Source organism: Falco biarmicus, chromosome 7 (assembly GCF_023638135.1).
Source record: "Falco biarmicus isolate bFalBia1 chromosome 7, bFalBia1.pri, whole genome shotgun sequence".
NCBI classification, from domain to species: domain Eukaryota; kingdom Metazoa; phylum Chordata; class Aves; order Falconiformes; family Falconidae; genus Falco; species Falco biarmicus.
The window spans coordinates 41478141-41502947 of record NC_079294.1 but is presented as its reverse complement, the minus strand read 5'-3'; the positions used below and the strand labels follow the sequence as shown (position 1 = coordinate 41502947).

The 24807-nt window shown below is 35.1% G+C and overlaps 1 protein-coding gene across 1 annotated transcript in view; it reads left to right on the top strand.

Annotated features, from left to right (window-relative positions):
* C7H14orf39 (chromosome 7 C14orf39 homolog) overlaps positions 1 to 23893 on the top strand; it is a 29316-nt gene extending 5423 nt beyond the window's left edge. Inside the window, exons 4-17 of the mRNA XM_056347571.1 lie at positions 3003 to 3092; positions 7647 to 7834; positions 8322 to 8364; positions 8780 to 8900; positions 10108 to 10202; positions 14190 to 14329; positions 14785 to 14864; positions 16913 to 16998; positions 17089 to 17153; positions 18273 to 18343; positions 19999 to 20156; positions 20689 to 20824; positions 22325 to 22382; positions 23608 to 23893. Coding sequence (XP_056203546.1) covers positions 3003 to 3092; positions 7647 to 7834; positions 8322 to 8364; positions 8780 to 8900; positions 10108 to 10202; positions 14190 to 14329; positions 14785 to 14864; positions 16913 to 16998; positions 17089 to 17153; positions 18273 to 18343; positions 19999 to 20156; positions 20689 to 20824; positions 22325 to 22382; positions 23608 to 23810 — 1534 coding nt within the window. The 3' untranslated portion in view covers positions 23811 to 23893. The remainder of the gene's footprint in view (positions 1 to 3002; positions 3093 to 7646; positions 7835 to 8321; positions 8365 to 8779; positions 8901 to 10107; positions 10203 to 14189; positions 14330 to 14784; positions 14865 to 16912; positions 16999 to 17088; positions 17154 to 18272; positions 18344 to 19998; positions 20157 to 20688; positions 20825 to 22324; positions 22383 to 23607) is intronic.
* The last annotated feature ends 914 nt before the right edge of the window (positions 23894 to 24807 follow it).

Below are 24807 nucleotides of genomic sequence, written 5' to 3'. Positions count from 1 at the left end.
AATTTATTCTAGTTGATACTCTGTATATACTAGTGATGATTCTAATGTTGATTTTGTAAATTTGAATATTGTTTTGGAGTCACAATCACCCTCATAGTTGACTAATTGTCAGTAATATTCGTTAGAGGTCTCAGGGAAACATTTTCTCTGGATTAATTGACATTGTAGGTATATTGAAGCATGTTTGAAGACTCGGAGCAAAGTACAGGATATTTATATTCAACAAGTCTGCAAAAGACATGATATATGAGATGGGTATATCAGGGTACTGCTATGCTTTCTGAAGAAACCTGTATTGATCTATGGAAGAAAGAACTGAAGGCACAAAATGAGCAAAATGAAATACATCTTTTTAGACAAGTGATAACATTTTCCTAATATTTAGTTTCTTGAATGATTCAAACTAGAAATATTGGTCCCAGAACAATAAGAAGTGCTGATGGAACCCAATCCAATGTTATTGTTTCTCTTATATTTTTTAAATTTGGGTTCAAGGATGGTGAGATTTCATGGCAACAAAAAACCCCCAACCAGATGAACTTAGAATTAGAATGTTGCTGATTTGGAAAATAAATTGTTGTGTTATCCCACAAGCTAAATTAAGGATATTTTTATTGCTTCCGGATTATAGTGGATAAAAATCTGGGTTTATACCCTAGCTGATGAAAGGAAGGAAAAATAAATGTGATAGCTACCAAGAACCTCTGTGAAACAATGATGCATTTAGCAAATTAGTAGATGGGCTACTTGAATCCTGTATACCTTTTTGTATTTACAGAACAGTGTTCCTGTACTACGTGTTTTTTGCATGTCCACAGAATAGATGTGAACACAAAATGTAACGCACAACATGGTTTGTGCTTTGATTAATAAAAGCCCTATGACTTTATCATTGCTTGGGTTTGTTTCCTCCAGAGAAAGGCATGGAGTTTTCTTTAGATCACAGTGTTAGTGTGTCAGTACATTTTTATATGTGTGTTGTTTTCGACTTTTTAAAAAATCTGACCCTTCAAAAATTCAGCATTCTGCTGAATTTGCAGTAGATATGGTGAAGTAGCGTTTTGTAATTATATTTTGAATTGCCAATGGTGTCAAACAATTTGTGCCAGTAGTGCTGAATTTCCTAAATGGATGGTGCAATTTCTCATTCACCTTTTTGACAAACTTTGCTGTTATAAATATTGATTATATATTGTGTTGTCTCACCACCTGGAATTCAAGGTTACTGACTTCAGTTCAACAAATTAATTGTGAGGTCTTTGTTCTTTATTTATTTCCTTGATGGAAATTGCATTAGGTTAACTGTTACACCTTTGTAACACCTTTGGAGTGATTGTCCAAATGCACATTCATACTTGGTACGATTGCATGCTCCAGTTTTGAACCACAGGGCATACTCACAACCAAAAATGCCCTTTACTTCCCCTAATCATGAATATGCAGTGCAAAGTGAACCATACAACCTCAGTTGCTCTCATCTGTCCAGTAATTAATTGTTTGCTTTGTTCAATTGCAACCTTATTCTGTATTGCTGTTTCTCCCCTCCTCCTTGTTGATGGAACTCTTTAAATGTAACTGTACCTTTGCTGTTCCAGATTCACTTAGCCTCTTCAGTCCTTTTGGATTTTATCTTCTTCTGTTTATTCATTGTTTAGTTTTGATTGTATCTATGTATGTATTCCTAAAATCAGGTAGTGTGTACATTTCCTAGGACAGATAATTCCACTCAGGCAAACTTCATTGTAGGTGTTTGTGTTGCCTTAGGGTAGCTTGTGTTCTGGACAAAAGCTGAATTTATAGATCACTTTAATCCCTGACTAGAGAGAGGGTGTGATAACTTTTTTCTATAGAAGGTTGCCTTGGAGGGAGCATGTGATATTTTTTTTTTTCTTGGAAGTAAGATCTCTGCCCAGTCTGTTCAGATGATTTGTCCATCATCTGAATCTCAGCTCCCAGCATCTCAGAAGTTGTGTGTTGACAACCTGTCATTACAGAGGTTATTGTCTCTGAGTGAGCACAGTGTTTGTAGCACATATCCTATTGAGCTTAGCAGACTTAATTTTTCTGTTCCTTCTCTTGTGTCATAACGCTTTGATATCTGTTAAGTCTACTTCAGGTATTACCTGCTGTTTGGAGGCTCCATGCACCAGATGTTTCTGGATTTGTTTCTTACCGTCTTTAACTGAGCCACATCCTGGCCATTTGTTCAGTTACAACTTTCTGTGACAGTGTCTTTTCTGATAGGTGTTACCTCAGCTGGGAGGGTAGGAGACATCCAGGCCTTGATGGCTTATGCTCCTTAAGCCACCTTTTTTCAGATAGGATGCTTTCTTTTTAAAGACAAATTATATGCCTCTCCTAAAGATCACATCTGAATTTCACTTGAATCAGAAAGTTTTTCTGCCTGTTTTCCTAGAGTTTTCACATCCAAGGAAGAGGCTGTTCTAATACTTAGATGTTGACAAAGTACTATTAGTTTACTAGTTGTAAGTCCTTCATGTATTCCCTGAAGTTGCTGTGCTTTCAGTACAATCTACAGCATCCTGCTGCAGGTTGTGACTGCTGCTTACATTTAGGTATGAGGTAGGTGCTGGTAATAGATGAGAATGAAGCTGTGTGCATCTCCAACCAGAAGATCATACATATCTAAAGGATTTACTGATGGCGCTGAGTACCTATTATGTGGATTTAGGTGCCTAATGGCTTAGCATTAGGCTCCAAAAATTTGTGAAGCTGACTCTATTTATTCCTTAAAAAATGCTTTATAATCTTTGTTAATCCTATAAATATATTCTTGAATTTGTTGCTTTAAAATCTTAAGAAAATAAATGTATGCATGTAAAAGCTTTCTGTACTAAACCCATTTATGTTTGACTTTCAAAACATGAAGTAAATTATTCATTCTAGTAAGCTAGCTAAAGTAACTTGATGTCTTTGTTTCTGAATGGCTTTTTATTAGGAAATACCACTTATATGCTTTCTTTTTTTTACTTTCTCCACAGCTGGAAGCCCACCTATGTAATTCTTAGCAAGCATGAAGAATATTTAAAAAAAGAACTTGAAGCTTTACAACAAGCTACAGAAAATGAGAGGTATCTATGATCATGTGAGATGAGGTTTCTAGCAGTACTACATATTAACCTGCCTAAACTGACTAGCAACTATAGTGCAGTCTGTGTCAAAAAGTTGTAAAATTTTCAGGATAAGTGACTGAGTAATTAAAAGAATTTTTGGTTACCTTATTATGACGTCATATGTTACTTTGTAGTCACCAACAGAATAGGATAAAATATGGCTTCCTCAAATTCAATTGCTTCTGAAACGCCTATTATAATTTTTCAGAACATTGTTCAATTGCCTACAATTTCAAGAAAAGCCCAAGAAATAAAGGCAATGAATGTTTTAGCCTTGGCATAAATATCAGAGCATCTTTACAAGAGTGTAAATAAGTTTTATCTTTGAATAATTTTTTTGCATTTTTTATACATGTCTTCATGTACACTGTGATTTCAGTAGTTTTGGATATTCAGGTTTGGGAAGACTTTTTTGAAAATACACAGATTTTATGTTTTTTTTTTTTTTTAGAAGCACCATTTAATTGAACCTAAGCCTTTAAATTCATATGTGGACTAAGTAAGATAACAATTAGAAGCATTCACACAATCTTATCCTTTTGTTTATTTGTGAATGAATAGCATGTGATTATTAGCATATACAAATTGTACTTTTGTACACTGCTGTATGTTCTTGAAAATAACCACAAAGCATGCAAATTCAATACTAGATCCTGAAAAGCAAGGTGAGTGGTTCAGGAAAGCCTGGTCTAAAACCATTTTAAGAACAGTTGTAGGTAAGTTTCTGGTCAGTATTAATTGCAAATTCAATTCTGTTCAGTAAGTGACATTTCAGTTGTTTCATTTTCATTAATTAGATTCTGCATTTTAAAGAAATGATTAGTTGTGCAATGTAACTGCCTACGTCCAATGGAATAAAGAACAGTCCCTGAAAATTTTCACTGAAAAGTTCAAAATGTGGTGCCCAGTTAACCCTCTATTATTCTCTTTTTCTATTTTTTTTTTCTATTTCTTTCTATTTATTTCTATTTAACACTCAGGTAAAATTGGTCTTAATTTTAGAGAGGTTGCTCACCTTTACTGATCTGCTTGTGAAGTGGAAAAGTTCTAGGGTGCAAATGTCATGGCAGACCCATATAGATATCCAAAAACCAATAGAGGTGCAACTTTAGGTAATTTAAATGTTGGCTTTGATTCTTTTGTCAGTGTTCTTTTTGCCAGTTGTCCAAGACAGCAGAAATAGTATGCCTGATAGCCTTTAATTAACTCAGTTAGTAGCTTATCTGTCTTCTTCCTGTTCAGAGCTCTATATTTGGTGAAAAATAAGGCTAAATTGGCTTTCTATGAGTATATGATTAAGCCATTTTGGCTTTCACTAATTTGAGCTGACAAGCCAAAGAAGCATTACTTTTAAATTGCTTCTTTAGATAACTAGTTTCAATTCCAACATGAAAGTGTTTGATCTGTTTTTCCTGAGCTTAATTATAAGACATCATGACTATACATCATAAAATAAATTTAATTCATGTATTTTACAAAAGTGGTCTCAAATATTGTCCCTCTGTATTTAAGCATTTGATGATATATTCAAATCAACAAGATATGCATTCAGCAAGTTCTGAATATTTAAATTAGGAAGAAAAGTAAGTACATTTAGAACTTTATGCACTGAATGTGCTTTTCAGCCTGGCTTTTGTGGGCACTGAGGACATATTGCTTTAGATAATGGGAATATGTTTTTAAAAGATGGGCATATCAGTTTGCATTTAATTAGGCACTTATGGAGGTTTTAAAAATGTTCTACATTTTTTTGCTGCTATTAGTTTCAAGAACATATAAGAATGCTTATATAAACCGGAAGTTAATTCTGACAATAAGCGGTATGAAGAAGGAAAGAGGAATAACTAACTATCCACATAATGTTCAGGGGTTTTATGGGTGCTGTTCTTTTGCAATTGTCCTCAGATTAAAACTTTTTCTAATTACTTTAATGTGAACTGTGCTGAATCCTAAGTAGCCTAAGTTTAACTGTGTTAACTGGATTACTTGGGAAAAATATTAAAAATAGCGACAATTTCTCAAGACTACTATACTATACTATACTTACTATATATGGCCATAAATACTAATCTGTATAAATTAATTTTTAGGAAAAGAATATAAAGTTTGAGGATTATTTTCAAAAGCTTGAAATGTACCTGCTACAACAAATTACTTATTTATATTTTTAAAATTTATTTGTAATGCATTCTTCATTGTATATCAGTAAATCTCTTTGCTGCTCAGTTACTGTTTGTAGCATCTATTAAATAGAATTGACTATTTTCCACCTTTCATACCTGGGAAATTTTGTACAGTATGCATAAATTTTCAGTAAATCAAGAAACATAGATTCCCGAGACCACCTGTGTAGAAAAACAAACAGATTAATGTCATTTTCTACATGAAGTTTGGGAAGTGTCTGTTCCTTGGTTTCACAGTGTTGAGCTACAACTTCTTTCCCCTAAACAAATGCATTAAACTTAACTCAGTTTAACAGGAACTAGTGCTTGGACTGTAGTTTTATTTGAAAATTAAGATCTTACTTTTTCCCCCCCCTGTGACATTTGTTTTCCTTTTATAAGAGCAGAAGCTTCTACTATTGGATTTGGTCATATATTTTCCTCTCTTCCATTGCCAGGGCTAGCCAGTGGGAGTGTCTGCCTTTAAGTCATCCTGCATTTAAAGGATTAATAGCAGTGTAAGATAAATTGTGTTCTTTAAAGAGGAATACTGTATGCTTCACAATCAGTGAGACCTGTTTCTTAATGTAGGCTTTATTCATGGTGCAAGTAAACAGACGGGTCTCTGGCTTTATTTGCTATTATGCACCGTAATTTGTTCATAAAGGAGTTTCTGCCTAATCTATGGGTGTACTATTAACTTAGTATTTTTAATTTTACCTCTCTGTTGTTTGCATAACCTTTGCCTAGAGGGTAGTATTTCCTGTGCCTTCTGTGATTTTATATTGGCATATTCTAATATCAAGCAACTTTGTGTAATATTTCTTTCTCAGTTAAATGACTAGTTTGCATTAATGATACATGCTGGATGTCTGTAGCTGTGATATCTCTTTATAAACATGAGCCATCTGTATAAACAGTCACCATCAAACTCTTATTATATATTTTGCATACACCTAAATTTATCTTTTGATAATTTGATAGAATATCAACTTTCATAAAAAAGACATAATTTAATTTCAAGCAGTTATTAAGCTTTTGCTTTCAAATGAAGAGAGAAATATAGTTACCAGACACTAGTTGCTATTATTCATAATTTTAAAAACTATTAATAGTTAACTTTTGTCTATGTGGGAAATACAGACTTCTAATAGGTCTATACTTAGATTACCTATGTATTGACATTAAGATCCCAAACCACTTTCTTGACTGCATTATTAATTATTCAGTTTTCTCAAATGATACTACTTTGTATTGGAAATTACTTGTAAAAGAAGTCATGCCGAGCAGCATTATTGGTGTAATAAAAGACTCATCCCAATGAGAAGGTTGAATATTTGATGTATCATTAGCAATTTATCCTGTAAATTCCTTGCCTGAATGAGAAAAGCTGGAAAAAAAAACCCCAGGCTTTTCTAATATAGTCACTGTCATTGATTTAACACAAGAAGATGGCTGTTTTGTGCAACAGCACTGTTCTTTCTGTTCTTTTCGTTCTTTCCAAGATCCATAATATTGATCAATTTTCAGCTCTATGTGTTGAGTTATAACCTATTACTTATGGTATTAATTTGTTTCTGTACTACAGTTTTTTCAAAGGCAGATTTAAAGTTTTAAAAATGTCGTGAACATTAATTGATGCTACCTGCTTCAATAATTTGTAGGTATGTGCTCACACGATGTCAGTGATACTGTATTAGTGTAACTTTAATTTAGATGGCAGTCCTACAAGAAGCTGAACATTCTGGCTCTTTGCCAATTAAACATTTAAGTGTTTGCTTAACCTTAAACATGAATAGTCCTATTGTTTTAGTGTGACTAATGTGTGTGTTTAAGGCTTCCCTTAAACAAGTCAGACACAGATTACTCAGCATCTCCTTGGAGGCAGCTCTTAGTCCAGCGATGCATCAGGCTGCTCTAAATATGAGATGCTAGGCCAAATTCTCTTTTACCACGTTTGATACAGCTCCACTGAAATCAGAGGAGTTGTGCCAATATACACAAACAGAGAATTTGGCCTGCAGTAAGTTTCATGATTATTACACAGGGAAAAAAAGTTGTCGTCTGCCAGGCTGCCTTTGAATATGGTATGGTCTACATTCCTGTCAGAACAATGAGGTTTGACTGTTTTTTACATCATGAGTGTATTCTTTGTTACAGATAGCATAGTCTTCCTTGAAAACAGCTGGAAGATAAAAAATAGAGCCAAATAGTGCTATATTAAATATAATCTGACTTTTTTTCCAGGACAGCAGCAAGTCTAATTGAACTGATGCCATAAATGAATAGGTTTTTCCCTTATAAACAATGGCTTCATGTGAAAAAAATTAAATTACATGTATTTTTATAGGAAAATGTATCAGGATTACATAACCCAGTATAAGGAGATATTGAAGGAATATCGTGAAAAATATGCAGAAACTGCTCTTGCACAGGAGTGTTACAAAAAAAAGAAAGAACTTGAAGAAATCCAAACCAGAGTTTTGAAACAGTTGGAAAAATATAAATTGAAAGAAGGCGCTTGCTTGGATATTCTGGGTACTACTATTATCATTGCTTTTACTGTAGAGCCTATTGGTAGTGCACTGCACATTAAAAGTGCTGTACAGAAATCCTCTGATTGATTTTCCACAGTTTCTCTTAAGCCAATAAAAAGGTCTTTTCTTTGTTACATCATTTTTAGGAAAAAAGGCTGTAGCAAATTGAGACTTTGAACAAGAATTTAAGAGTATACGTACTAATATTGCTTCCTTCAATCCATGAATGTAATGGGGAGAAGTTTGCCATTGAACTTCTTGGGGTAAAAAAATCCTAAAATTACTTCAGAACTAGCCTCTCAAAATTTTAAATTTATTTTTGATTTATTTTTTAGTGCTGTTTTTAATGGCATTACTCTGTTACACTACTACTTCTTTTATGTATACTAAGTGAAGATATGTGCTTCTGGTCTATTAATTTATCTTGTATTTGTAAAGGAAATCAGATTTGTGAACTAATGATCTGAAATTAAATTTCATTTCTGCAGAGCCTGTTCCTTTTAAATCCCTAAATGATTGGGCTATACAGATGTATCCTTGATTTGTAGTGTTTATGTAGTTGACAAGGAAGAAATTTTCTGTTTACCTTTCACAACTTTTTATTAGACAATATAGTAATTATTTATAGATTTATGTTTAGAGTGGCAGCATTAGGATTTTTCTGTGAGAAAATTGAAGGTTAGATAATACTGTTCAGTTTATATCTATGGGAGCATTTTGAGGAAAGAAAGTAAGATTTCACTTAATGACATATCTGTCAAAATGCTTCATCAAGGCGGAGAAGCCTAACTTAAGATAGATTTGAAGATTTGTCTAGGAAATGTAGATTTTTCAGAGCTTTCTGCACCTCTAGCATTTGTGCTTATGGCATAGAGGGGTCAGGGAACTGGTAGTATCCCTTGCTTCAGAAAAGTAATGTTGCAATCTGTATTCCATAACATGAAAGTGCTTCTTCAAGGCACAAAACACAGGAAATTTTAAAGCTTGCTGCAGTTGCTACGCAAGAAGCTATTGAACTGCAAAAAGAAGTAGAGGAGTTAGAAATGAAAATTAATTATTTTAAAAAGGTAACTGTATTTTAGTTTTATTTTATATGAATACGTATATATACCACCATTATAAATACCATCATTGTATTTTCTGAAACATAAAAAAAAAGTAGTGTATTTTCAAGCACACAGAGCAACAGGATGATTCTAGTATTAGTAATTATGTTTCTATAGCATCATGTATGTTTCCTTAGAGAAGAGGGGTCCGTGAATGTAAAGGTTCTTAAAGCTTGCTTTCTTTTGACCTCAGTTCATACCATAATTTCTGTCAAGGCACCGTGTCACTCTGTCAAGGCTGTTTAGTGCTAGCTCAAGAGGGCCAGAGAATACACTTAAAAATATAGCAGGGCAATTCCTCAGTGAGCCCCAGGGCTTGAGTATATTTCACAAGTTCTGCTGGGTTTTAAGGTTTTGTTAAGATGAATGTGTTTAACTAAATATGCTTTACAATAAGAATCACGTACATTCCAACACACCCAAGCCCCCCCCCCCCCCCTCCCCCAGTGTGTGGGTAAATAATGCTCAGAGGTAAAATTGGCTGATTTTAGACAGGAGATCAGCACAGTTCCAACGACTAGAAGAAGCACAGATTCCAAAGGGTTGGTTTTCCAAAAAAGACTGTTAGGACAGCATTTTGACCCACTCCTCTGCGAGGAGGTAAAAGGTCTCTCCTAAACCTGAGTAGCCCAATAGGCCAATCTTGTAGATTTTGGTAATTTTTTGTAGTATTGCATCTGGACATTTTTACCTCTCTGGCCCAGATGTTCAAGGACTCCATTTACTGCTGTGTCCACTTCTGCCAGGCTTATGCTGATAGGAGCATATTGTGCACAGGTGGTGTTTTCTATTCATATTTTGTGATAGTTTGATACTCATAGTTATAAAGTTCCTAATGTGTTATGTGCTTTATTAACATACAGTAAGAAGGGATGTGGTGAATTTATTTATAACTACGAAGGAGACCATGAAAGGAGCTCCTTGTTCTGAACAGATATGTAGAGTCTGTGCTCAGAAACTTCTGTGTTATTCCAGTTGTTACAGTTGGTGCAACAAAAACTATTGCCTCTCTTTAACCTTTTTCTACTTAGTTCTTCAGACAGTCCTGGCTACAAGAACTCTACTACTGTGCACTGATTCATCAGGTTTAGAAAATATTTGCAGCATGTAGCTATAATTTTTCAAGGTTTTTTATTATTTTTATGTTATTTGTTCTTTATCTTTTGAGACGTTTGAAAAGACTACGGAAGATCAAAAGAATTCCAAAATGATTGAAGGAAAAAATCAGAAAAGTCTAGAGAAGTCAAAGGAGTTTAAAGAAAGGTACACTTAAAAATGATTTCTTTACCTTGTTTTTGTCCAGAGTATTATCTTAGCATTTACACAAAGACTGCCACAAACCAGAAATTGTTGTTAAATAATGACTGGCAAGCTTCTCTAACCGTGGTCATGAGATTTAATGATGTAATTTTAAAGGTTTTGTATTTCTTGGTGTTAAGATGGTGGCGAATTTTGATTCATGGAAGCTAAATACATCCGAAACATACTTTTCAAAAGTATTTTATAGAAACCTTTGCTCCTCACAGCTACTGCTGATAGATCTATGTGAATAGTTTAATGAATTTTGAATACAACTACAGTGACCGTGCAGTCAGAGATAGAATACATTAACCCTACTAAATGTGTATTTGGGGAAAAAGAGTCGGGGTTCCACATGCCATTTGTCTTAGCTCTGAACTACTTAAGAAATTTAACTCTTAATTTAGTTCTTAAAAACAAGCATGAGTGAAAGTTTCATAGACAGGATTAATGGCTTAGTAAATTAGTCAGTGGTCATTTACAGCTGGGACTCACTTTAATTTGAGCTCAATTACAATGACTGAAAATCACCATCAGGACTATCTTGCGTTTGTCTGGAGTCCTCGTGACTGTTGAAACATAAGCCTTAGAGCTGACACTTTCAGACCAAAATCCAAATTAAACTGAAGGTATGTCCAAAAGGCTTTGTCCAAGTGATTTTACATTATGATGGGCTTGGAAAAAAAAAATGCTTTTTAGAGCCTTAAATAGGGATTTAGTGGACTATGTCTATAGAAATGTGTAATTTTAATCGTCCCCAAGACCCTTTCCACAGGGGCATTTTAGGTCTTTAATATCTGCTTACAGACCTATGAATTATTGAGGTGATTATTTTTTGTGGTTTAAGACTTTACACCCATTCTACCTTCTTATATCAGTTTTCTGTAATTGTCAAGACCTCAGAAACAAATGTAGGGAAGCAAGAAATCCACTCAGTTTTAAGACTAGATAAAAAAAAAAGATGGGAAGCATTCCCGTTGAATTTTCAAAGAGACCCATGTATATTCAGACTGTAGAAAGCAAAATGCCAATTAAAGACCTGCTGTAAAAGGCAGAGATCTATGCTGTGCACCTGGAGGCATAGGAAGCACTCTGTAGGGCTCCTCATGGAAACGAATTCAAAGGGTGTGTTGCTAGACCTGCCATTTGTATGTTTACCTCCATGTCAGGGAGACTTCAGGTGTTTGTGCCTTCACCTGAAGTTGTGTCTTGATTGCATACAAGTAGATCTTTTTGATGCTTTTACTGAAGCAATAAATCCATGGTTTGCATCACAGTTATAAGATATTGTAAACATTTGACACTATCCTAACTCACATTGCCTTTTAACCTCCATGTGTGCATTTATGTGATGTAGCATATGCTATTAGATCATAACCTGATTATTAATTAATGTTTTTCCTAGAGTCAATTTTAAAGCTTATTTATGTCAAAGATATTAGTAACATCAAGGCTTGTAGAAAATGGCATAAAAATTGTTTTAAAAATCCTTATTTGGTGTTAGCGTATTAAAAAAAACAGTCTTCACTAGAAAGCATAGATGCGTCTGATTAAGTAAGTACGATGTTAAAGATAGGTATATTATGAATCTGCGATTATCAACACTAAAAAAAACACAAACGGAAAATGTGCTAAGATAATAATAGAATCATTTAGGTTGGAAAAGAGTTTTAAGATCACTGAGTCCAACTGTTAATCCAGCACTGCCAAGTCCACCACTAAACCATGCCTCTAAGCACCACATCTATGTGTTTTTTAAACACTTTCAGGGATGGTGATTCCACCATGTCCCTGGGCAACTTCTTCTGATGCTTGACCACACTTTCAATGTGATCAAAGAAAAAACTTTGTAATATAATTCTTGGAAAAATACTTCTAAAGCTGTTTCTGGACTTCTAAATGTAAACATATATGAAGAGTCCACCCTGTGCTGACCACAGCCTCATAGGCAGTTATTAGTTACTGGTTACTATGGCAGCTAGTTATTAAAAGTTCTGCTTCCTAAAGGACTTGCTGGTGTGCGCCTGATCAGAATAGTGAGCATAGCTTCAGTAGAGAGTCCTGGTAAATACCACAGTAGCAGGTGTGATTCTTCATATGCTACAAAGAAGAAACTACTGCTAAGGAAATGGGATTTTATTTTGACTTAAGAATATCTATTTTTTCCTTTGCACTTTAGTAAAAAAAAGTTATCTATTTTGCAGTATGGATCAAAGACTTTTTACCTACTCAGATGTCTACTAACAATATAAAGAAAGAAGGCAAATGATCTTTCTTGTTACTGCAATTTGGACTATTCTGAGCTTCAGTACGCAGTTTGATTTTTCCTTCAATGGTTATTAATTATGTCAGAGAAGATGCACGTGGGTTTTTTTTAAATAGTGTTTTTGGGGAGAGAAGGGAGCAGGTATATAGCATATGCATAATGTTTAACTGCAGGCTTTTTTGGAAGGTTTTTTTTTACTTGAAAAATAAATACCTTAAGTGTTTCCGAGTCCTGTTTGTAACTCTGCCATTGATATATTCTTCTGAATAGATACACATTGTGAAAGAATGCTTTATTTCATGGAGAGTGACTTTTTAGAAATGTAGAGTTGTCTGCTAGGCCCCACAAAAGCTCATGGAAACTGACTCCAGAAACTTTTAAAAACACAATTTGGCATCTTAAGTTCTGTAAAAATAAATGGTTTATGGCAATCTAACTCATGACCTCAGCAGCAGCAGCCTTGTTCAATTCATTTTTGAATGATGATTGTGGTAAAGTGACCAAATAAGCCATTTTGAACAAAGTGAAGCATTTTTAGCCAGCGTTCTGTGCTTAGCTCTGTTTTTATTTCTCCTTGATTTTGTGCTCTCTGCATCATCCATATACACATCTTATTTCCTGTAGTACACATTGCTGACAATATGGGCAATTACTGTAACTGAAAGATTAATAGACATTTGGTAAAAAATCTTTTATTACTCCTGGGTTTTTTGATTGATGCATTAGGTGGTATGTGGTTTATATAGTTTGTTAGGTCTCAGCCCAGCACAGAACTAGGTGTATATGTAACTTTATGGGTGAAGATAGTCCTTTTCATCAGAGTTATTTGACTGAGGTGCATTAATGGTTTTATGTGAGCACAGTTGTGCATGTATATTAGTTTTATGTGTTATTTGGTCCATATATCTTAACCAGTGCTTCTAGTTTGCTATTTTTTAGTAGTGTTGCTAATTTTACTCCACACTACCTTATAAAGTGCATCCCGCATTTTATATTATTTGTATTTATGGAAGATTACAAGAAGAACAAAAAGTCTGACTCAATGCTTCATTTGTTCTGAATAGCATTGTTCAGTCAGCTATAAACCAGATGTTGTAGCTAGAAGCATAGAGGCCTAAGCAGGAATGCCAGGGAAAAAATAAAATAGAACTCATTATTTTAAAAAATGGTAAATGTTCCTGTGCCAAATACCCACTTTATCCTTCATTGTTCTTCTAACCATTGTCTTTCTACACTGTAAAAGGCTATTTACCCTATGCAGATAATTACCCCACAAGTGAAAACACTTGCTGCAGTTTTCTCCTTTGTGTATGTGTTGTGAGTATTCCAATCTCAGAGAGAAAGTGTTTTTGAATGTGAAAATGTGATTTCAGAACTACAATAATGAAGTACTTAAATCAAAGTGTAAACCCCCAAACTACTAATACTTTTCTTTGATATTGACAAAATTTAAGTCAGCAATGTTCTTCTGATTGGGTTATTACTACTTTATGTCTTCCAGTGATACTGTCTGTCTGATATAATTTAAGAAATCTTCAATTTTTATCAGCTGCTGGAGCTGAAGGAGGTAGAACCTCTCGACAGCATGCATCTGCCTTGAAAAGTCCACTTATTTGAAGCAGTTATGTTTTATTATTTCCTTTATTTGGCAAATGTTAATTTTTTTAAAATTTGATTTTCTTTAGGGTATTTGAAGAGAGTGAACATCCATCTTTGCTAAGTGAGAAACATCAGCTGTATAAACCATTACATGTCCCATGCATTCCTAGGAAATTAGTCCAGTCTGTACAGAGTATTAGGTTCTCAACGCAACGAACAGAAACAGGTGCAGTGTGTTTAATGATCTTTTTTGTGAGAATTTTGGATTATTTTTGTGTAAATGAATGGAAACCATGATAAAAAAACCCAGTGAACTGTTCCAACTGTGATAGCTGAAGCCAGGCTTTTGATGGAAGTTGGGTACATACCCGTCTTTATGTTCTGAAAATCTGTGTCTGATTCCTCTTTTATCTGTGCGATGAGTAATGTGACATGTATACCTGGTGCATAGTATCAGAAAAATCTGAAACATATCTTTAGCATGGTTTGCATACATACTTAAATATTAACTGAGTATTATTTCCAGTAAATTGATTGATACTTGCATATTTTGTGATAACTTTCTTTTAGCTCTCTGTTAACAGGAAAATTTATAAGCTTTGTTCCCAAGTTCAGTTTAACAATGCCGTGCTTTGCATGCTTAATCCTATTGACAGTATTAAGTAATATTTATTAATTTAGGGAGAGAAGAAAAAGAAAAATCTATGGAGCTTTCAGTGGCCACTAGCAGTTGTTCCAGCCTTGCAGAAAATTCATCACAGGTATGTAGCTCTCCCACTGGTAAAACCATGGGATTTTATGATCTGTTTTATGTGATTGTTTAAATTCAAAACACTTCAGATATATCTAGTGCTATTATATCTTAGGTAAAATTTGTTAATACTGCAACCAGGACTCTGATCTTAGTAATCATAATAAAAATCTTTCTTTGATACCTTTTCATTCTGAAAATATCTATGTTCTTAGAAAGTGCAACTGGTAGTCATAGAAGCATTCTAATGCCAAACTTGAGGTGGACCATCTATCCAATTAATTTTGTATAATAGTTTTTAAAATTTAGAATAAACTTTGAGGATTCACTGGGTTGTATGTAGCAAACTTTTGGAATTCTAAAGAAGGAATGTAATTTATTAGTGACTAATTGTCAGCCATCTACTCCATAATGAAGGATTTAATAAAAGACATAAAAGGATGTTATACAGGACTGCCTACATTTAACAGCTGAGTTCCAGAAACAAAAATCTGGGCTGAGAGGAATAAACCCACAAGCAGCATTGCTTTTTTATACACTTGAGGTATCCACAATTACATTTTCCATCTGTCACCCATAAACAAATAGTTCCTATGGCACTTTTTTGAAAAGGTGAAGTGTATTGCAGCTCATTATCTTAAATATACAGACACATTAAACCAATTCAGAAACAAGCTGGAGGAACAACTTGCACACTTACGAAAACCACTGATAAAATCTCAAGTGCAAGGATATTCATAGGATCAATAGACTGTTAAATATAAAAGGAGTACTCAGATAAGGTAAGGCCGTAGGAGATAAGTAGTTTGCAACTGTATTTGCTGTGCAGAAGCTTGGGGAAGTTTCTATATTGACACTTTTCTTCATAAGGGGCATCTCACTGTACCTATTTAAAACCAAATTTTAATGAACAGCAAAAATTGTCAAGTAAAAAATTAACAGAACTAGTTGTGATTTTCTTAAGAATTTCAAGGGAACTGAAGGATGAAGTGAGTGAACAGTTTAGAGTGGAGTCTGTAGTAGAAGAAGCAGCCTTTGTAAGACAAGACAACATGAAGGACCATGGCTAGACTGAGTGGAACAAGACCAGAAGAAATTTCAAGCAATTCTGATTTGTGACTGGTTGAGGGAGTTGGACATGATGAGGATGATGGAAGGGCTGTTGCCAGGGTAATCCAGAGTTGAGGATGGGAATCTGGGACCTAGAATTGCACTTACAGAAGAGCAGGAAGCAGTAAGTCAAGGTTAAGGGAACTTTAAGGAAGGGTGATGGCAGCAAGGGAAAGAAGGTGGAGTCTGAGGAAAACCGAAAAGATTGGAAGAAAGAAGGTTGCTATGCTTCAGAAGAGGCATGATGTAAACTATAGGAGTGGCAGTCAGATTCTGCATAACCAGCCCTTTTGTCCCCCACCCTGAACTGAATTCAATTTGGTACATTTTGCCAACTAAAACCAAACCAGAACTAGCAGGTTCCTGTGAAATAATGTGTTATTTGATGCCAAGGCATAGACTCCTAGTGCCAGTCTGCCCTTAAGGTGCACATACAGGCTACATGTAACAGTTAGGCCTTCTGATCTGATGAAAATCTGTGAAGTGGGAGTAATGCCATGTTTTCTGCAGTTTTTCAGTCCACACATGAGATGTATTCACTGATGTGCATACTTACTTTGGCCTTTAGAGGTGGAGACATGCCTGGCTCCAGCCCTTTCTGCGTTGCCAAGCAGAAGCAACTTGGCTGCAGTCATAGCAAGCCTGGATATAGTCTGTAAATAATGTGATGTTATTTGTGCAACAGAAAAGTTAATTATTCAGATCTAGTTATCAGTGCTGTGAATGAGACTTTATAAAAAAATTATAGAAGCAGTTTTGGGTATCATGCTGTTAAAATGCAGGTAAAGATAAGCAATACAAGTTATGTTGCCTGACCCCTAAAGACTGGTTAGGGGTCAGGCAAATCCCTAAAAGAAGGGTTTTCCACAATCTAAGGAGAAATCAGAGTGATATTGTTGAAGTGACAGTTTCATATACTGCTCATTTGAATCTTTTACTATGTTTTAGATGGTTATTGACACTGCAGAGACTAATAACCCACAAATTGCCCAAGTTCCATCAACAGCAAACTTACAAAACCAAATGCAACTCAGGTAAATTTCTTCCATAAATAGTTTTCATTCTTGAGATTGAGGTTTATGGAAATAATCCATATTTAGACAAACAATAATTTTTGGTTTTAGACTGGTAATTCCTGCAAAGCAGATGACTTCCAGTCAACAGTTTGAGAGTGAAAGTGCAACAACAGGTAAAGTACCACTGTCTTTTTTTGATAGGTTGGTTGTGCTGTTACTATATGCTGGATCACATAATTAGACAAAGTTCTAGGGGCCAAATTTTCATTCTGGTATTAAGTGAGCCACCATTTATATTCCTTTTCCACCTTGATTATTTAGTTTGAACTTTTAAACATAGCAGACATGCAATTTCCTAATTTAAATAGAGACTAAACTGCTCAGTAATGTGGGATTCATTCTGCATTAACCATTGTTAATAAAAGGAAGCTTCCAGCATCTCTTGTAAATCCACGCTCTAGTCTCAGATTACTTGGGTAAAATGAAATCTGGTGTGAAAGTCTGCCCACAAGGCATGAGAAAATGCAAAGAAAAGGGATATAGTAAACTCAGTAATTTAGGAATCTTGATGCATCAGTCTAAGATTATTAAAGATGAAAATTATCTTGAGAATTACATACAGAATGTGTACAAAACCAAAACAGGGTAGTTACAAATACAGCTATAGTTTTTTAAATCACAAGACACTGAGCTTCAGTTTAAATGTATTTTTTCTAATTATGCTGCCACTTCAGATGCATGTCAGAAATTATAATCTTTTTTTTTTTTTTAAATAGAATCCTAATTACATGTCCTGAAACACAGCATCTTAATCCACAGTGCCTGAAATGTTGCACCACCTGAAGCTTGAAAGTCTGATAGCATTCTTCTAATTTCTTACCCTGGCTTTTGCCCAATTCTTTAAGACACTTCATCAGTGTCATGTGGATGTGCTTTTTATATTGTTTCCACCTGGTTTCTATTGACTGATATTAGCACTCTCAGAGGGCAGTAGCTGGATTAGACAAACAGCACTCTCAGGGAGCAATAAGTAGGTTTGAAGAACATACCAAACCATATGAAGCAGCCTAAGCATTGCTGTAACGATAGCGAGTAAGTGGCAGAATGAGAGGTATTATGGACGTAGCTACGAAGTGGGTTATTATAATAAAAACTACAGTCAGAACACTTCCTTACCAATTGCAATGCCAAGTTAGTAACCCTTTCTCAAGGATTCTTTCACCACAACATAATTCTTATTTATCTGTTCAAAATGCTGTTATAATAAAAGCAGTGCTGTCTTTTTTGTATAGCAAACCAAGAGGCCAAATGTGGTGATAAAGAAGCAGAAGATGAGCCAAAGGATTCTTTGTATATACCTCAAGTAAGCAAAGCATTTCTACATCATAAGTAATTATTTTATTTAGAATAGTCAAAGTGTCTTGTCATATTTGAATCTTTTGGCAAGAGGTAAATCTCAGAAATCAGCAAAGTGACTCATTATAAAGCACCTAACAGGTGAGAAGCCAGTCAGTGCCTTCTGATTACTAATACAGTGATCATTGCCCTTGTTCATGTCAGCGTTTTGGGGGTTTTTATGCTACCTTAACAACAGGCTATTTAGGATGACTATGCTATTCACATCATAATTTTCATCAGTGTGAGCTGATGAAACCTTTTAAAAAAATGTTTGCATTTGAGACTCATTTCTCCCACAAAACTATAGTAAATAAGCTCTGTGCTAGCTGCAGAGTCTGTGTAGCTCCATTGGCACTGCTTTTACTAGCTGTGCCTGAATGTGAGATCAAGCTCACCACACCATAATATTGAAGCCAGATGTGTGTACAGTTGGCATATATAGGTGGTATCAAGACGTGGTTTAACACTGGCCAACAGCTAAGCAGCACACATCCACTTGCTCACTCCCTACACAGTGGGATGGGGAAGAGAATCAGAAGGGTAAAAGCGCAAAAACTTGTGGGTTGAGATAAAGACAGTTTAATAGGTATAGCAAAAGCTGTGCATGCCAGCAAAACAACATGAGCAATTCATTCACTACATTCCACCTACAGTGTTTATCCATTTACAGGAATGCAGGTCTTCATCACATGTAACAGTTACCTGGGAAGACAGATGCTGTAACTCCAAATATCCCCTCCTTCTTCCCTGCAGCTTTTATTGCTAAGCATGACATTGTATGGTGTGCAATACCCCTTTGGTCAGCTGGGCTGACCTAGCTGTGTCCGCTCCCAGCTGTGTCCCCTCCCAACTGCTTGTGCATCTCCAACGTATACTCAGTGGCGGGGCAGCATCAGAAACAGAAAAGGCCTTGATGTTGTGTGAGCACTGTTCAGCAATCACTAAAACATCCTTGTGTTATCAACACTGTTTTCGTCACAAATCCAAACTACAGCATCATACAAGCTATGAACTCTCAGCCAAAACCAGTGCACAAAGATCAAGTTTGAGATCTCATCTTATGGTTGGCTCAATACAGGCTGACGCCTGCAGGCAGCTGGTGGAGAAGAATGTCTTTAAAACAGCATTGGGTCTGGTGGAAGTAGCTCCACAGAATCCAAGTGTACATTCACATTTAACATTTGCTGAGGAAAAGGAACTATCTCAGTCAACTGAAATATATTCTGATGGTGCTGTTCCTTCATTTCACTAGGGAGTATCAAGAGGACTCCAGTGTGACTTGAAGTGTCATGCTAAGACATACTTTAGAGTGGAATAGTTCTTTTATTCAAAATCAGTGTTTTCAGTCAGTTCATGAGTGTGTTTATTTTTTGGATGAAAATTTTCATACACAGATTCATTCACAAGAGGCCCATTTTAAATTAGATAAATTAAGGCTACAGTTTTAAGTATGGTGAATATGTCACTGAGCATTTTATTAAAATACTTTTATTTTTAATGAGAATAAAAATAACTAACCAACCCTAAAACTTATAATGCATTTATTTATAGGTAAATGGACCAATGATATTTTTGGGAAATTTTATGTGCTATAAACTTTAATGTATTTTTTTTTAATAGGGCATACAGACATATTTTGAGTCAAATGAAGATAATCCTGACACAGCAGAAGAAAGTGCAGAACATTTTTTAAGAACACCTGAAACACCTGCATTTGTAGGAACACCTGACTCAAAGGGGAAGAAAACTCGGTTCTCTAAAACACCTCCATTTGACTTGTATGATATCAGCTGTTATTCTGATTTTGAGCAAAGTTGTATTGATGTTGATTGTATAAACATTTCTGCTATTTTTGAAAGATACTATAGAAAGACTTTTTTAGAAAGCTCTTCTGAAAATATTTGATTTGTTTTTGAGTTATGCTAGGTAATTTATTAGATTTTCCTCTTACAATGTCATTTCCACTTGAAGCTGTTTTGAAAGTGGGGGACTGCTTAGAAATATACAAGACATAGGTTCTTTGTAGCTCCTTTGCTAAAGTTGTTGTATTTTCTTGCAGTAATATTTGTTACACCCTGTTCTATCTTTAAACATTTTTTTTGGTAAAAAGGTAGGGAATTGGTGAGAATACCACCTCACTTTGATATAAATGGTTGTGTTATTCATTCTGTGTTGCAAGAAGCAATTATTGATGGAACATATGGGAATCTAAAAAAGTGACAAAACAGAAAAAGAAAAAATAGAACAAAAAATCTGTCTTGTCTACTTTTAAAAACTAGTAATATAATTTCTTCCTTTCTGTCTTTACAGCATTCAGAGTTTAGGTTGTGAAGAAGGAACATCAAAATCTCCTGCTTTCTTTTCTCTTGTGAACTTCTCCCAGAAGTCACCTGGCTTTAATTTATTTGACTTTTCTGTGTTTGGGGCAGAAAATTCATGTGATGAGGTAAAAATAAGTACTTGAGAATATTAAATTTCCACAAAGCAAAATATGCTAAGCACACAGGATTGACAGTGAATGAGGTTTTTGAGACTGGTTGTTTTTGTGGCAAATAATTTTTTTTACTGGCTTACTTAATTTTACATTCGATATCCTCTGAAAATACTTATCTCCTTTCCTGGTGATCCCCCTGTGATGACTTCTGATCAAGTATGAATCATTTCCATATGGGCAAGATTGGATCTTGTGCAAACATACAGCCCACTAGATTCACAAAAAGACTGCTGGTTCAGCATTGCAATGCAAAACTTTAGGTGCCCTAGGAAAATTCACAACTTGCATGCCTGTCCTATGTGGTTTTGTCATGCTGAAGCGGGGAATCAGATACTTAAAATTCTACCTGCCCCCCCCCCCCCTCCATTTTTCACAAAATGCAGAACACTGAGAAAGGGAATGAAGGGCTATTTATTAGGAGTACTGGAGAACAAATATGGATTAGCTATACTTAAATGGAGGAGACAGGTAGGCAACTAATTGGAATAGGGAGTGGAATCCAGCTCTTCCTTTTTCTTTGCAGGTCCCCTAGTTAGAGAGCTCTAGAGTAATTTTTACTCTCTTGGGCTAATAGGTAGATAACTGAGTATTTAGGGTAGATGTGTGTCAGTGCATATCAGGTATCACTGGCTGGCAATGTCGTTTCAAACCCTGTTATAGAAATAAGGGATTTGAACACAGGTATCTCCTATTTCAATGGGTGGGCTCAGTCTTGAGGTTACTAGGTAAAAGCTGAAGGAGGGAAGAAGAAAAGCATCATTTTGTCTTGTGTTTGCAAGATGTGTGTTGTTGAGATTTCCTAGCATCAGCTGCCTGTAGGAGAGAATACACTGGTGAGTAGTTAGTGAATTGTTTAGGAATGAGGTAGGTATTAAGTTACCTAGTGCTGTCAGAACCCATGTTATTTTGTGCCTGCTCAGAGGCAGAAACCAAGAATTTATTAGCCTGTACTAGTCACATGGGATTCTCTGAAGTTAGATGGGAGTTTTGAAGGACCTAAGTATCTATTATAAATCTAGCCTAAGAACTACTCTCAAGAGTGATGAGTGGTTATTCAGCTACTCTTTCTGGCAATATCAGGTCCTACTCAGTAGGCAGTAATTATGTTGTTGCTTAGAGGTTTTTCTAAAATGTCACAGAATGAAATAATTTTGCATCTTTTCAGTTTAAAAAGCCAGATCAGATTTTGTTCTGTTCTCAACCCGATGCTTTTTCCATAAGAATGGCAGGAGAGTATTTGCAGATGTAAGTGAATATGATGAAACATATCTCATCAAAGAGTTTACCTTGCAGCTTTAGGGACTGATACATACATTTAAATGCAGATTTTGCGAAGGCTGCTAACATTCACTGGGACAGTGTCTTTCTCACCAAAAGTGAATGAACTAATTACATTAGAGCTTATCTTTTGTGTTTCTCGTGTGTTAAATAAAATGGCTGTTTAAATTTCAGACAGAGGAAAGTTATTCTGTGGGAAATTTGAACCCTCTCTCCCCACACAAAGATACTGGTAAGTCTGAATCAGATGTATTTGCGTATACCAGCTGTCTTCTACTGGTGCTTCTGTGACTAACAAGCTCGTGAGCCTGCTTAATAGGGCACCTTTGGTTGTCTAAAAAGGTGTTCAGTGGTGATACAGTCGTTTATTATGTTCATTTGTGGTTTGTCTAACTTAAGTCTTTCCCTGCACATTTGGCTTCAGATATATGAGATGTCATGAAAAAAAGAGGTATGAGAAAGGAATAGGAATAGTGTTATGTGTGTTTGAAGCAAACTGAGAGAACCTGCAAGGGAGAAAAAAAATTCAAATGTCAAAGCTTTTCCACTGATGAAAACAACAGGGTTTTTTGAATGTAAAAAAGCTACAGTATTTAGTAAATGCTGCTTTTTAACTTGAGGCTACCAGCTTAGTATTGTAAAGAGTACATCTTTTGGGTTTTTTCGCCCCCTCAACTAGAATGAAAATAACGTTTTCATTTAATTAAAGAAATGTTGACAGTAAACTGACTTCCATCATTTTAAACTGTTGGAGGTATGCAATGTAAAAACAGCACAAGTAAAAGTGAGGAGAATCAGACTTAATAAACAGTGTCTTCCACTTAGTATTAAGTGAGCTATGCATTTTTACACATTCTGTGTGAAATCCTGGCTTTACTGAAATAAAAATTTTCACGATATCAATAGGATCAAAACTTATTCTTGATCAAACAGTTTTCTGAAGGGAACTGTAACTACTTTTTTTTGAGGTGTGGCAAGTTCAAAGGTACTTTTTTTTGAAGTGATGAGTATAAGGTTATATGCATATATAACTGTTGCAGAGAACAGTGTGTGACTTTTGTGTTACTAAATATAAAACTCATGTATTTTTCTGTCAGTAGCTTTGTTTCTCAGAGTGTTTTAGTGGCTGGTGGCATTGTTTGCTAGAGAAGAAAGAATCTGCAAAAATGTATCAGTTATCAAAGACTGCTGCTTAGTATTCTAAATATTTTGCCTAGTATATCATGCAGAAGTGTTTTGTTGTTCTAAATCATTCAAGTACTTCACACTTCATTCTATGCAGATTCTAGTAACGCCCTCCTGGAAGTACCATTTCTAGTGCAGAAATAAACACACAACGTAGGCTGATACTTGGCAGGGTGTTGAGTACAATATTGTTAAAGAAACATATTATGCTGAATGCAGTATTCTTACAGTAGATTTAATCTAACAATAAATATAATATGTATTCCATATAGGAAGCTTGTTTGGGAAATCAGAAAGTGAGGATGCATTTGCTTTTCCCTTCCCCTCGGAATCAACTTCTCATGCATTTGGAGATGGAAAAGATGACTTTAGTTTTCCATTTGCATTTGGACAGGATCAGAGATCATCACAGTCTCCTTCTGTGAAAGGTTTTCATTCTTCCTTACAAAATACAAAGCCATTTACGTTCTTTTGAATACCTTTGACTTCCTTTTAAATTTTTTTCCTACTTAGCCTTGACAAATGTTTTCAGTTTCTTAACTTAAAGTACAAAGCATTTCATCTTCTCCTTTCATTTCATGTAAGAATACATTATTGCAATTGCTGCAATTCTATGTTTATGTTCATCAAGCACATATGCTTTGAGATGTAGCTTTTAGTTTTCTTACTTATTTTCTATATACATTGTTTTCATAAAATGTTATGGAACTTTCTTGCTAAACTGGCACTGAGAAGCAGCAGAAATATCATTTTACAGTAATGTGTCAAGTTAATTCAACATCTGTAAGAGCGTCTAAACTTCTAGATGAGTACTCTCAGCCTCTGATATAAACCAAATAACTTGTGTTGGAGTAACTGTTTATTGTAGCTGTAAAAGCTGAATTTGAGTTAAAACCGATGTTTTTAAATTGTTACATTTATAACATTTTTGAAATAAATATTACTGTTGATTTTATGTAAAGTTTTGTAGGTATTTCTTAATATTGGAAGTGAAATGTAATTATAATACTGAACATTTCAACTTCTATCTTTCTAACTTGAAACACTGAAAGCAAGTTCCTTCCTCTTTATCTAGTATTTTTTAAAAAACCTCTCCAACAACAAAAACCCAAAAGCAGACAGTTCCCAAAGTCTAACTTTTGTCAGTACACCTATATCCGCCAGTTCTCCACAAATGGCTCCTTATGGAATGGCTGGCTATAAAGACAGTATCAGGGTTACTCAGCAAGGAATGCTGTTCTGAGCCACCACAGCGCTGTGTCCTGTGAATCCCTCAGAACCATGTTCTCTAAACCCAGCAGTTGCACATTTATGACCTTTGAAGGAAATACCAGATCACTTTTGAGTTTTTTCCCCGTTACATGTGAAATGTAAGTTACTGATTTTTGAAACTCTATGAATTTGTAAGGGAAATGGGGTTTCTCAGTCACTTACTATGAAGTAACCACCATGCCTGACAGCAGGCAAGCAAA